The sequence below is a fragment of the Triticum aestivum genome, chromosome 2A (assembly GCF_018294505.1).
Source record: "Triticum aestivum cultivar Chinese Spring chromosome 2A, IWGSC CS RefSeq v2.1, whole genome shotgun sequence".
NCBI lineage: Eukaryota > Viridiplantae > Streptophyta > Magnoliopsida > Poales > Poaceae > Triticum > Triticum aestivum.
In genome coordinates, this window is record NC_057797.1 from 698167285 (window position 1) to 698179830 (window position 12546).

The window sequence follows — 12546 nt, forward strand, 5'->3', positions numbered from 1 at the left end:
TGGCCATGAACATATTTTACATAAATAACATTATACTTCATCGAAATCAATCCGCGGTTCAATGTGCACCGCAGTTTCATCAGATCAATATGAAATGCTAGTAGGAACGGTGAACATTGCTAGTAACATATTGAAAGGGAATGGTGGACTAAAAGCAGAGCACTTTCCGTGGGGTACAGGAAGGAGAACAAAGAAGAGGAAAAGAAAGAGAGAAGCAAATTCTTTTTCCTGAGAATTAAGAGAGAAGCAAAACTGTAATGAAAAGGTGGGCAAGAACCTTTTGTTTTGAGATAAGGGCACGAACCTCTAAGTCTAAAACGTCTCCAGGTCTGACACGCGTCAGGATGATTTTTATACGGGCGGCCCAGTGGTCTACTGGGCTCGTTCAAACGAGCTTGAAGACACCGACGAGCCCACTAAAACCAGCCGGAGGAATGCACTCCCTTAAAAAAAAACAAAAAAACCCGGAGGAATGCAGGGACCGCTGCGCGCTATCGGACGAACATAAAAATCGCAGAAATGTCGACGGAAAAACAGGAAAGGGAGCGAGTTAGTTAGAGAATCTCAGATTCCGGTCAATGGATCTCAACTAACCGCTTGCATTTATAGCCGCGACAACCTCGTTCTTGAACTGTTCAGACTCCGATCTGTCTCGCGAGCCGCAATGGAGATCGAACGCGCCGGCGACGAGGACGACGCGTCTCCGGTGGAGCAGGTCCGGCTGACGGTGCCGGTGACTGACGACCACTCGCTGCCGGTATGGACGTTCCGGATGTGGACGATGGGCTTCCTCTCCTGCGCCCTCCTCTCCTTCCTCAACCAGTTCTTCGCCTACCGCGCCGAGCCCATCATCATAAGCCAGATCACCATCCAGGTCAGTACTCTCTACTTACTCAGTAGACCGCGCCTGCAGATTATGACGGGGAATTCACGGATCGCGCATGCATGGATGGATGGGTGCAGGTGGCGGCGCTGCCGATCGGGCACTTCTTGTCGCGGGTGCTGCCGGAGAAGAAGTTCAGGGTGTTCGGGCGGGAGTGCTCGGTGAACCCGGGGCCCTTCAACGTGAAGGAGCACGTGCTGATCTCCATCTTCGCCAACGCCGGAGCCTCCTTCGGCGGCGGCAACGCCTACGCCATCGGCATCGTCACCATCATCAAGGCCTTCTACAAGCGCAACATCTCCTTCGTCACCAGCCTGCTCCTCGTCATCACGACCCAGGTGACCTATCAGTTACATCTGCTTTGTACGTGTTGTGTTTCAATCGATCTATCAACTGTTGGTTCATGGATGAATCTGATCGGTGTTCCATCCATGCATACAACGTATAGGTGCTGGGGTACGGCTGGGCAGGGCTGATGAGGAAGTACGTGGTGGAGCCGGCGCACATGTGGTGGCCGACGAGCCTGGTGCAGGTTTCTCTCATGAGGTACCTACGTCGATGATCGATTTGGTCAAGTGTAACCTAATCAATTACTCAAGTGACGACGATGAGATTGCATTGCCCATGCGTATAGATCTGATCTGATATGAGACTGAAATCTGTTGGCAGGGCGATGCACGAGAAGGAGAAGCGGCGGATGACGCGGGGCAAGTTCTTCCTGATCGCGCTCATCTGCAGCTTCGCGTGGTACACGGTGCCGGGGTACCTGTTCCCGACGCTGACGGCCGTGTCGTGGGTGTGCTGGGTGTTCCCCAAGTCCATCACCATGCAGCAGATCGGGTCCGGCCTCAACGGGCTCGGCATCGGCGCCTTCACCCTCGACTGGGCCACGGTGGTCTCCTGGCTGGGGAGCCCGCTGGTGACGCCCTTCTTCGCCACCGCCAACGTCCTCGTCGGCTACGTCCTGCTCATCTACCTCATGCTGCCCATCGCCTACTGGGTGATCAACCTCTACAGCGCCAGCAGCTACCCGCTCTTCTCCAACGAGCTCTTCGACGCCCACGGCCAGCTCTACGACATCCACTCCATCGTCAACGACAAGTTCGAGATCGACATGGACGCCTACGCGCGGCAGGGCAGGATCCACCTCAGCCTCTTCTTCGCCGTCAGCTACGGCCTCGGCTTCGCCACCATCGCCGCCACCTTCACCCACGTCGCATGCTTCTACGGCAAGTATGTTCATTTCCTTTCGTCAAAAAAAAAAAATGAAACTTCATGGGCACTAGCACCCACGGGTTTATTGATATAGAAGAAGCATTCCTCATGAGAATTCCAGAAATTCGTCCTCGACGTGGATCGAACACTGGTCGTTAGGTTTACAATCATGCGCCCCCAACCACTGGGCTATGCCCACGTCCTCCCATTTCCTTTCGTCGATCGTATATGCACATATGCTTGCTGTGTATTGACTGTTTGATTGAGTTGTTAATTTGTGCGTGAAGGGAGATGTACCAGAGGTTCCGGGAGTCGTACAAGGGCAAGATGGACGTGCACGCGAGGCTCATGAAGAGGTACGACGACATACCGAACTGGTGGTTCTACATCCTGCTCGCGGTGTCCATGGCGGTATCCTTGGTCCTCTGCACCGTGTTCAAGGAGGAGGTGCAGCTGCCGTGGTGGGGCCTCCTCATTGCCTGCGCCATAGCCTTCGTCTTCACGCTCCCCATTAGCGTCATCACCGCGACCACAAACACGGTACTAGTACATGCTTATGCTGACCGACCGTGTGTCGTCGGTCGACGTGCACAATCGTATCGCTAATCAGTTGTGGCGTTGGATTAATTGCAGACGCCGGGGTTGAATATCATCACGGAGTATTGCTGGGGTCTGATCATGCCGGGGAAGCCCATCGCCAACGTGTGCTTCAAGGTGTACGGCTACATGAGCATGAACCAGGCCGTCTCCTTCCTCACCGACTTCAAGCTCGGCCACTACATGAAGATCCCCCCAAGATCCATGTTCCTGGTGCAGGTACGTAACTGCACGGCGATTACAAATTGTTAAGCTCTCAGAGATTTATCTTGTACGTACGTCCAAGTCCAACCAACATTATTAATTCATGTTCAGTTCGTGGGGACGGTGGTGGCGTCGACGGTGAACACGGTGGTGGCGTGGTGGCTGCTGACCACCGTGCCGCACATCTGCGAGAAGGGCCAGCTCCCGGAGGGCAGCCCGTGGACGTGCCCGGGCGACCACGTCTTCTTCGACGCGTCCGTGATCTGGGGCCTCGTCGGCCCGCGCCGCATCTTCGGGCCGCTCGGCTACTACTCGGCGCTCAACTGGTTCTTCCTCATCGGGCTAGCCGGGCCGGTGGTGGTGTGGCTCTTCGCCAAGGCGCTGCCGCGGCACGCCGGCTGGATCAGCCTCATCAACCTGCCCGTCATCCTGGGGGGCACGGCCATGATGCCGCCGGCGTCGGCGCTCAACTACACGGCGTGGGGCTTCGTCGGCTTTGTGTTCAACTTTTTCGTGTTCCGGTACCGCAAGGGGTGGTGGAAGCGGTACAACTACGTGCTGTCGGCGGCCATGGACGGCGGCGTGGCCATCATGGGGGTGCTCCTCTACTTCGCGCTCACCAGCTGGGGCCACCAGCTCGACTGGTGGGGCTCCAGGGGCGAGTACTGCGACCTCGCCGCCTGCCCCACCGCCAAGGGCGTGCTGGTGGACGGATGCCCCGTCCTCTGAGACCGAGGGTTCAAGTCTTGATCGACACATGAAGCATGCACCTAGCTTAGCTCTAGTATAACGTGTAGAATTATAGATTGTGTGTGCTGCTCTTTGTCAATTGGAAAATTAGATTATGTAGCTATCAGAATCAGACCGTTCATTTCTTAGGTATTAGAGCTGCGGTTTGTTTGATGGGAGTGGATGCCCGTCTGGTTTAATATTGTGTAAAGATTGGAAAATTAGCCTTGTTTCATGAGACAAAAACCCTTGAGCCAATCAATTTCCATTTAACTTCCATCTTTACCTAACAAAAAATGCTACACTTACGGATAGCACCTACGCACCTACGGACTCTTCTTCCCCACAAATTGGCTTCCCCCTGATTTCCAGTTATACCTGGCCATACCTTGGGCCGAGCGAGCAAAAAACCCAAGCCCGACCCGGCTGTCGGGCCTGTTTTTTGGGCCCGAGCCCGGCCCGAACATGTAAAAGCCCGTCGGGCTTCGGCCAGGCCCGACCCGTCCTTTAGGAAAACGTGAAAATGATGGGCACGGGCCCGGCCCGGCCTGGCCTTCGGGCTCAAAATCTAGGCCCGAGCCCGGCTCGGGAGCGGCGTCGGGCCGGGCCGGGTCGGGCTTTTTCGGGCCGGGCCTTTCGGGCCGGGCTGACCATGGCCAGGACTATTTCCAGTGGTGGGCCCCTCTCTTTGATTTCTAATTGTTATAGATATATTTGGCTTACATGTATTTGTAATCCATCTCCTACGTTATCTCTAGGAGTTGCTTCTTGTCCTTCAAGTCTGTACTTCTATATATACTCGCCCATGAGGCTCAATACAACATTCAACACATTACGCCGACAGATTTGCTAAGTCTCAGTCGACTCAGTCGATGCTATATTCCATTGATCTTGCATTGAGATTCGTACAAAAAAATTCTTTACTAAGTATCACTTGATTGAGACTTGGTTGACTGAGACTTAGACACACCCTTGCGCCAATCCTCTCCCTTCTAACATAGTATTAGCCTAACCGATCCAAACATAGCCGGAACAGAGAAAAAATATATTAAATTTAACCTTCTATTAAATTTTATTTTGGAAGGAATAAAATTTGCATAAAACGAAAATATTAAATTTAACCTTTTATTAAATTTATTAATTGGATTAGAGCAAGTATGGTTTTTGAAATTAAAAAAATGAAAAAACGGGAAAGAAAAGGGGAAAAAGAGGCCAGGCAGACCAACCGGCCCAACAAGCACGACATCGCAGCCGCATGTCATGCCTTGCTTTGGGATCGAGATCGATTTGGTGGCTAGGGTTCGAAGGATTGCAAGGCAAAGGGGAAAGTATACAGCTGTAATATTCTCTATTAGTTATATGATTGAGTTTGCATATGAATGATCCAGAATAAGGATACCTTACATCGAGAGCGAGCTGGCTTGTAAGGCCGAGCTGACAAGTAAAAGAGATGAACAATATGACAAGTGAAATGGTACAGTAAAAGTAAATAACGCCTCAAGGAGTGTTATAGTACTTCGCCTAGCTTTCGCTCCCGTGCCCTCCGCCTAGCGCCGGCGGCCTCCTTGGCCGCCGCCACCCCGCCCCCTAGCACCCCTCGGCGGCCACCTCGGTCGCCGTGCCCGCCGCCCCCACCCCGCCATGACTCCTCCTGACCGTTCCACCAGACCATGCCCCAGCCTCACCACCCCTGCGCCCCTGCGCGGTGGCACGCTCTCCCCAGATGTCGGCGCTTCTCCGGGCACGCGTGAGCGCATTCACTTCTCCGCCAGCTCCTCTGATCCAGATTCACCTATCTCGATCTCCCCGCCATCCCTTCCCCCTCCTCCTCCTTCTAATGTGGCCGTGGTTCGGGGTGGGAGCTCACCTACCTTGGCAGCTCAGCCTTCATGGCACTGCGATCCTCCGCTGCAGCGCCATGATGAGCATGGCGAGGGCTGGCAGATCCAGAGCACGCGCAAGCAAAAGAAAGCGCGCATGCACGCGATTCATGGGATGCCCATTCCCCCAAGGGTCCATATATTGGATACATCTCGGTTGTGCTTCTGCTGCCTCTCAGACAAGCACTTCATTGCCCGCTGCACCAATCCGATCCGCTGCCGCAAGTGCCTCATTGCCGGCCACATCGCCCGGTAGTGCACGGGCTTTGAGCCGTTTGCCTTGCCATATCAACTACCGCCCCAGCGCCCACCGCCACCCCTCCTCGACCGCTCTCCGCTCCTCCCGCAGCTCCCCCCGCCGGCACTCCGCCTCCCTGCCCGTGCAAGGATCTGTTTTCCCCTCGCCACATCCGGCGCCCCTCCAGCCTCCATCACCGCCGCCGCCATCGAGATCACCACCACTGCCTCCGCCTCCGCCTCCGTCACCCTACCCCGCCCCCGCCGTGCGGGTGCCGGTGCAACCCAGGTCCCACCCCGCCACACCCGCCCCTGCTGCTGCCCCCTCGGCTGCCCGGAGTTTGGCGCCGACGCCTATGGACGCGGCGGCTTTGGATGCCTCGCTCCTACCCCTTGCTCACCCCTGCGCCCCCGGGGGTGCCATCCGCAGGGTGGAGTGCACGAGGGCCAGGATCGAGTACTCGCCGGAGATGGCCGCGGATGAGCAGCTGCTCCTCAGCCATGCATCCATTGTCATCGTGGCTGGGGCCAACATCGATGTCTGGCCGAGCTGGATCAAGGAGGCGATCCACACCGAGCTGCCGCAGCTCCCGGACGGTGCTCTGGCCGTCAATCTTCTATGCCCCGACGCCTTCCTGCTGCGCTTCTCCAACCCAAGATGGCGTGCGGAGCTGGAGGTGAACAAGAACATCCACTGGCAGGGCACGCCCCTCGTGTTACGGCCATGGAGCAGGCGCTTCCTCATCGTGATGGTCACGTACCGCTATCACGTGCGCCTATTCATCGAGGGCATCTCGCCGTCCGCCGCCAACTGCACCAACGTGGTCCGCCTGCTCTCGATGTGCCGCTTCCACACCGTAGTTGTCTCCTCCTCCGACAAGCTCGACTACTCCTACTTCATCATGTACGCTTGGGTGATCAACCCTGACCTAATCCCCAAGGTCATCGATCTGGACGCCATGGAGCCAGTGTCCGGCACCTTGCCGCTAGACCAGCTGGGTCTACCGCCCGGGTTCGCCGAGTTCGTCGACGACAACCCCTGGGAGGACCTAGGCTCGCCGCCCCAAGCTCTCAACTCACAAGTCCTCGTCCACCTCGACTCCCTCACGCACTACCCCAAGCCTAGAGGGCGCGGTCCGCCGGGCCAGCTAGGCGGCAGTGACGGCGATGACGACGAGCCTAGACGCCGCTATCCCTGGAGATGGGGCATGAAGGACGGCGAGGCCGTCCTCGCTAGGCACACCGCCGGGAACGTGTTCTAGCGCCTCGGTGGGTCTGCCTCGTCGAGTGGTGGCCGGCATCGTCACCACCTCTTCGCCGGCGCTGTTGCTCTACTGGCAGCCCTGCCAGGCATCCCTGTCGTGCAGGCTGCTGCTTCCAGTGGGCAGCCCAACCTTTCGGCTGCCCCACGACCCTTCCCTGCCAATGACGGAGGGACCCCACTGTTGGCCCCAGCACCGGGCCCCCACTTTGGCTCGGGTGCTGACCGCGAGATGGACCCAGTGACCGCCCCTAGCTTCGCGGTGGTCGCTGAGGGTCAACCGTTCCTCCTGGGCCCAGCCCTATCCCCGGCGGCGGTTGTCGTGGGGCTGCAGGGTGCGGCCCCACCCTCACCCCCTCTGCTGGCCGTGGCGCTCCCCGCGCGTGGGCAGGACACCGATTGCCCAATCGATGATCCGCCTGCCACCCTGGAGCCCCTGCTGTCGGCTTTGTCGCTGCCCGACCAGCCTTCTCGGAGCCCTGTCGCTGCCATCGCTGCCTCCCCGGCCGTGGCAGAGGCCAACCCCACCCCGCTGGCGGCCCCGCCAATAATGGTGCGGCAGTGCACCCCACCTACACCACTACAGGAGCTCGGCCCTCCTGAGGATGCATCGGATGTGGCGCCTCCACCGATCCCTCCTCTGGCCCACTCTTTGGAGGGCGCTGGGCCTACGCCCGGGGCCACTGCTTCGGCTCCTCCTCTACCCCATGCCCAAGGTACCAATTTGGCTGCTGGCGGGCCTGGACGCCTCAAAGAGTTCATTGAGGCCATCACCTTTCCTGTGGCCCAAGGACTGCTTCATGGGCCGGTTTTCAAGCCTGTCCCCCCCAAGCGCCAATCGTCCAAGCAATCGTCCACGGAGACGGTCAGGCGCAGTGGCCGCCTGGTGTTGAAGGCCACCAGCGACTCAGTGATGACTAGGGCGCAGAAAACTGTCTGCCATCGCCTGGGAGAGGAGTTCGACGAGCCGAGCCCTGATGCTTTTGCCCTGCTCGCCCATTACGTGGCTTCATTCCAGTACCCGCTGACCACAGACCAGATCAAGGCACTTACTGACCTGGCCCTCAATGCCACTGCGGGAAAGAAGAGGACCGTGCCTGCTGCTGCTTAGTAGGGCCGCTCCCTTAGTTGTTTGTTGTGCTAGTTTCCATGGATAGTTGCAACTTCCTAGTTTGGAACGTCAGGGGGCTTAACTCCCCGGCGCGTAAGATGGTTGTCGCTGATGTTGTTCGACATCATGGTTGTTCTGTAGTCTGCTTGCAAGAGTCAAAAATGCAATTTGTGTCTCCTCAAGACCTGGCCAACACCTACTCATCTCGATGCTCAGAGTTCGTTTCTCGCCTGCCATAGGCGCGAGTGGTGGCCTGATCACTGCATGGGACCCTGACCTCATCTCGGTCTCCAGTTCAACTTGCAGTCGTCACTTCATCATGACCACCTGCACTAACAGAAAGACCGGGAAGCGGTGGGCCTTGGTAAACGTCTATGACCCCCAATCAACTATCGAGAAACTTGATTTCCTTGCCGATCTCAAGGCCATCGCTTCGGTTACATCTGATCCCATCATTTTTGTTGGTGACTTCAACCTGATCGCCCGGATGTCTGACAAGAGCAATTCCAGGGTACACAGAGGCCTAATGAATGCTTTTAGGAAATTCATGAATGATGCTCAACTCAAGGACATGTACCTGCACGGCAAGCACTACACTTGGTCAAATGAGCAGCAGGAGGCAACCTTGGTGGGACTAGATCATGTCCTCTACAACAACGCTTGGGGTAGCCTCTTCCCGAACTCCCTGTTGCAAGGCCTCTCTTCTGAGGTGTTCGACCACACGCCGCTACTCCTAAATTCAGACCAATCCTTCAAGCACTGTCGAAGATTTCGGTTTGAGAAGAATTGGATCAAATGGGAGGGATTCCATGAAGTGGTACAGCAGGCATGGCAGATACAGAACCCCCCGGCCGATCCTTTCGCAACGTACAGCGCAAGACTGCAGGCAACAACGCGTGCCCTAACTCGCTGGAGTGCTAAGAAATCTTCTGATCTGAAACTGAGAGTGTCAATTGTGTCTGAGCTAATTTTGCGGCTTGATATAGCCATGGAATCCAGAAACCTGACGACTGATGAGGTGGCCTTTCGCAAACTACTCAAGATGCAGAGGCAAGGGCTGGCCGTGATGGAGAGATGTATGTGGCGACAGCGTTCACGCTTTCTTTGGCTCAGAGAAGGAGACTGCTGTAACGCCCTCGATGCGGCTATAGCTCCCACGTGTCGAGGCACGACTTAGAGACATAACCGCATTGAAAGCAATGTCACAAGTTAGGAAATCATCACAACATCCCATGTAATATATATAATAAAAGGGGAGATACATAGTTGGCTTACACTCGCCACGTCACATCAGAGTACATAAATAACATCCATCATACAAACACTCATGGCCCGACTACGGCGCCAAAATAGAAGAAAACCTAACATGCGACAAGGCCCTGAATCAAACCCCAACTAGGCACCACTACTGATCATCGGGAAAGGAAACATAATAACGCTGAGAGTCCTCGTCGAACTCCCACTTGAGCTCGTACTCGTCACCTGGAGCGGAATCACCTGGACCTGCATCTGGAGTTATAGTATCTGTGAGCCACATGGACTCGGCAATCTCGCACCCTCGCGATCAAGACTATTTAAGCTTATAGGAAGGGTAAGGCAATTATGTGTGGAGCTGCAGCAAGCGACTAGCATATATGGTGGCTATCTTATTCGCAAAAGAGAGCGAGAAGAGGAGGCAAAGCACGAGCGAGAAGCTAGAAGGCAAACTGCGCAAACATTACTCCAACAGCGTGTCCACTTCCCAGACTCCGCCGAGAAGAGGCCATCACGGTAACACACTCAGTTGATTCATTTTAATTAATTAGGGTTCAAGTTATCTACAACCGGACATTAATAAATTCCCATCTGCCCATAACCGCGGGCACGGCTTTCGAAAGTTCAATCCCTGTAGGGGGGTCCCAACTTAGCCCATGACAAGCTCTCACGGTTAACGAAGGAATAGACCTCCTCCCAAGACGTTCCGATCAGACTCGGTATCTCGGTAACTCAAGACACTTCGACAGGTTAAAACAAGACCAGCAACACCGCCCGAATGTGCCGACAAATCCCGATAGGAGCTGCACATATCTCTTTCTCAGGGCACACTCAGATTGTCTTAGGTATGGGTAGGCCAGCCCAGGGTTGCCCCTGGTGGCCACCGGCAGCTGACAGGTGGACCAACACTCAGAGGAGCACTGGCCCGGGGGTGTAAATAAGATGACCCTTGAGTCTGCAGAACCCAAGAGAAAGAAAAGGCTAGGTGGCGAATGGTAAAACCAAGGTTGGGCATTGCTGGACAAGCTTTAATCAAGGCGAAATATCAAGGGGTTCCCATTATAACCCAACCGCGTAAGGAACGCAAAATCCGGGAACATAACACCGATATGACGGAAACTAGGGCGACAAGAGTGGAACAAAACACTAGGTGAGAGGCCGAGCCTTCCACCCTTTACCAAGTATATAGATGCATTAAGATAACATGGCAATATAATGATATCCCCAACAAGTAAATAAATGATGTTCCAACAAGGAACGGCCTCCAATCTTCACCTGCAACTAGCAACGCTATAAGAGGGGCTGAGCAAAGCGGTAACATAGCCAATCAACGGTTTGCTAGGACAAGGTGGTTAGAGGTTTGACATGGCAATTGGGAGGCTGACAAGCAAAAGGTAGGCATCGTAGCATTGGCATAGCAAGAGCGAGCAAACTAGCATAGCAAAGATAGTAGTGATTTCGAGGGTATGATCATCTTGCCTGCACAGTTGTCAGAGTTGACTGGATACTCACAAGCAAACTCAACGGTCTCCTCGGTAGCGAACTCGTCTCCCGACTCTACCCAAACAAGACAAACAAGCAACAATGATACAATCAACCACGTGCAAGACCAAGCAATAAGATGAAATGATGATATGCTATGCGGGATGCGATGCGGGATGCAAAATGCAAGATATGACAGGAAATGCATGAACCTGGCCTCAACTTATAATTCCAAGGGTGCCACTGGAAAGATGAGATGAAATCGCTTGAAAACGATATAAAGATCATCGGAATCGGAGTTACGGTTTGGAAATGGCAACTGTTTCAAAAATGACACCGGTCTGCGATTTACAGCAAGTAGGCATCTAAATGCAATGCAATGAACATGCTACAGCCACCAAACATGACAACAAAATACATGGCAGGGATGCACACAAGATGCTTAACAAAAGAGTAGCACTGAGCCACGGCCAATTCATCCACTATGAGGTTCAAACAAACATGGCAAAAACGCAAATGCAAAACAGATTCCAGACTTAGTGAAATTAACACTTGTCTGAAATTTCAGATCACGAAGCCCTCTTCGGAGCAGCAAAACAACATGATACATGACCTGATTAAGACAAGTAAGAATATGGCATGGAGCTACTCAACAAGCTTAACAAAAATCCCAAAGTGACCTGAGGCCAAAAGGGATCACAAAATATACTAACGGGCACACGAACATAGCTAAAACACAATCAGTTTTCAGACTTAGTGAAAACTGAGACATGCTGAAATATAACTCACGAAGGCATGTAAACGAGCTCGATGCACTCACTACAGTGCAAGTCATGGCAAGGCAATCATACATCCATTAAAAAGGCACAAAATACTAGCTAGACATGGCAAGATCAATGGCATAGCATGCACGGATCAACTGCAATAGCATCGGCAAAATCGCAAACGAGTTGACGATCTGCCCAGATTCACAACAAAGCAAAAGTAGAGCTCGATTGACTCAAGCTAGGGTGTTCCATAATTGCAAACAAAGACATGGATGGATAGATCATAACATGATTAACAAAACTCCTTTACTGACCATCCTCAAAAGAGGCACGGATCACTAGGAAACAAGCTGAACATATGGCATCATGAACTAAATAATCCCAGACTTAGTGAAAACTACTAAGTCTTTGAAAACAGATTTCCCGGGTGCCTCACTTTGCAAGCTTGCACAAATCACCACACACATCCTAAAAATGGATGAGTTGCACCTCTGGAAAGAAGACAAAATGCTTAACAAAACATATGAAGGACTCACAGGTATAGCATGCACACAATAATCATGGCAAAAATGACAAAAGTCTAAGATGAACTAGCAGATCTGACAATTAACTCACGAAGCCTCCTTCTAACAGCATTTTGGGCATCAAGATGAGCTCAAATGAAAATGATGCAATGGAATGAAATGATGTACCCGTTGAGATGAACATTTTGATATACTATATGCATGAATCGGAGCTACAGAAGCAAAGTTACGGGGTCTCAAACAGGAGCATATGAGCTAAAAAATTCTGGGACTTAGTGAAAAAAACGACCTAGGGTTAGGAAAAAATCAGATCTGAGATCCGGGCCGGAACACTGTAGCGGCGGCGCGATTTCCGATGTCGACCGTCGCCGGAGAAGAAATGGACGGCGGGGCGAGGTTGCC

At 53.6% G+C, this 12546-nt stretch overlaps 1 protein-coding gene across 1 annotated transcript; it reads left to right on the forward strand.

The window, feature by feature from the left end:
* The first annotated feature begins 563 nt into the window (after positions 1 to 563).
* On the forward strand, positions 564 to 3886 carry LOC123186009 (oligopeptide transporter 4). Its single transcript, XM_044597807.1, has 7 exons — positions 564 to 874; positions 964 to 1221; positions 1332 to 1429; positions 1553 to 2116; positions 2386 to 2638; positions 2732 to 2914; positions 3011 to 3886. The coding sequence occupies exons 1-7, from the start codon at positions 665 to 667 to the stop codon at positions 3626 to 3628; spliced, it is 2184 nt and encodes a 727-aa protein (XP_044453742.1). The 5' UTR covers positions 564 to 664; the 3' UTR covers positions 3629 to 3886.
* The last annotated feature ends 8660 nt before the right edge of the window (positions 3887 to 12546 follow it).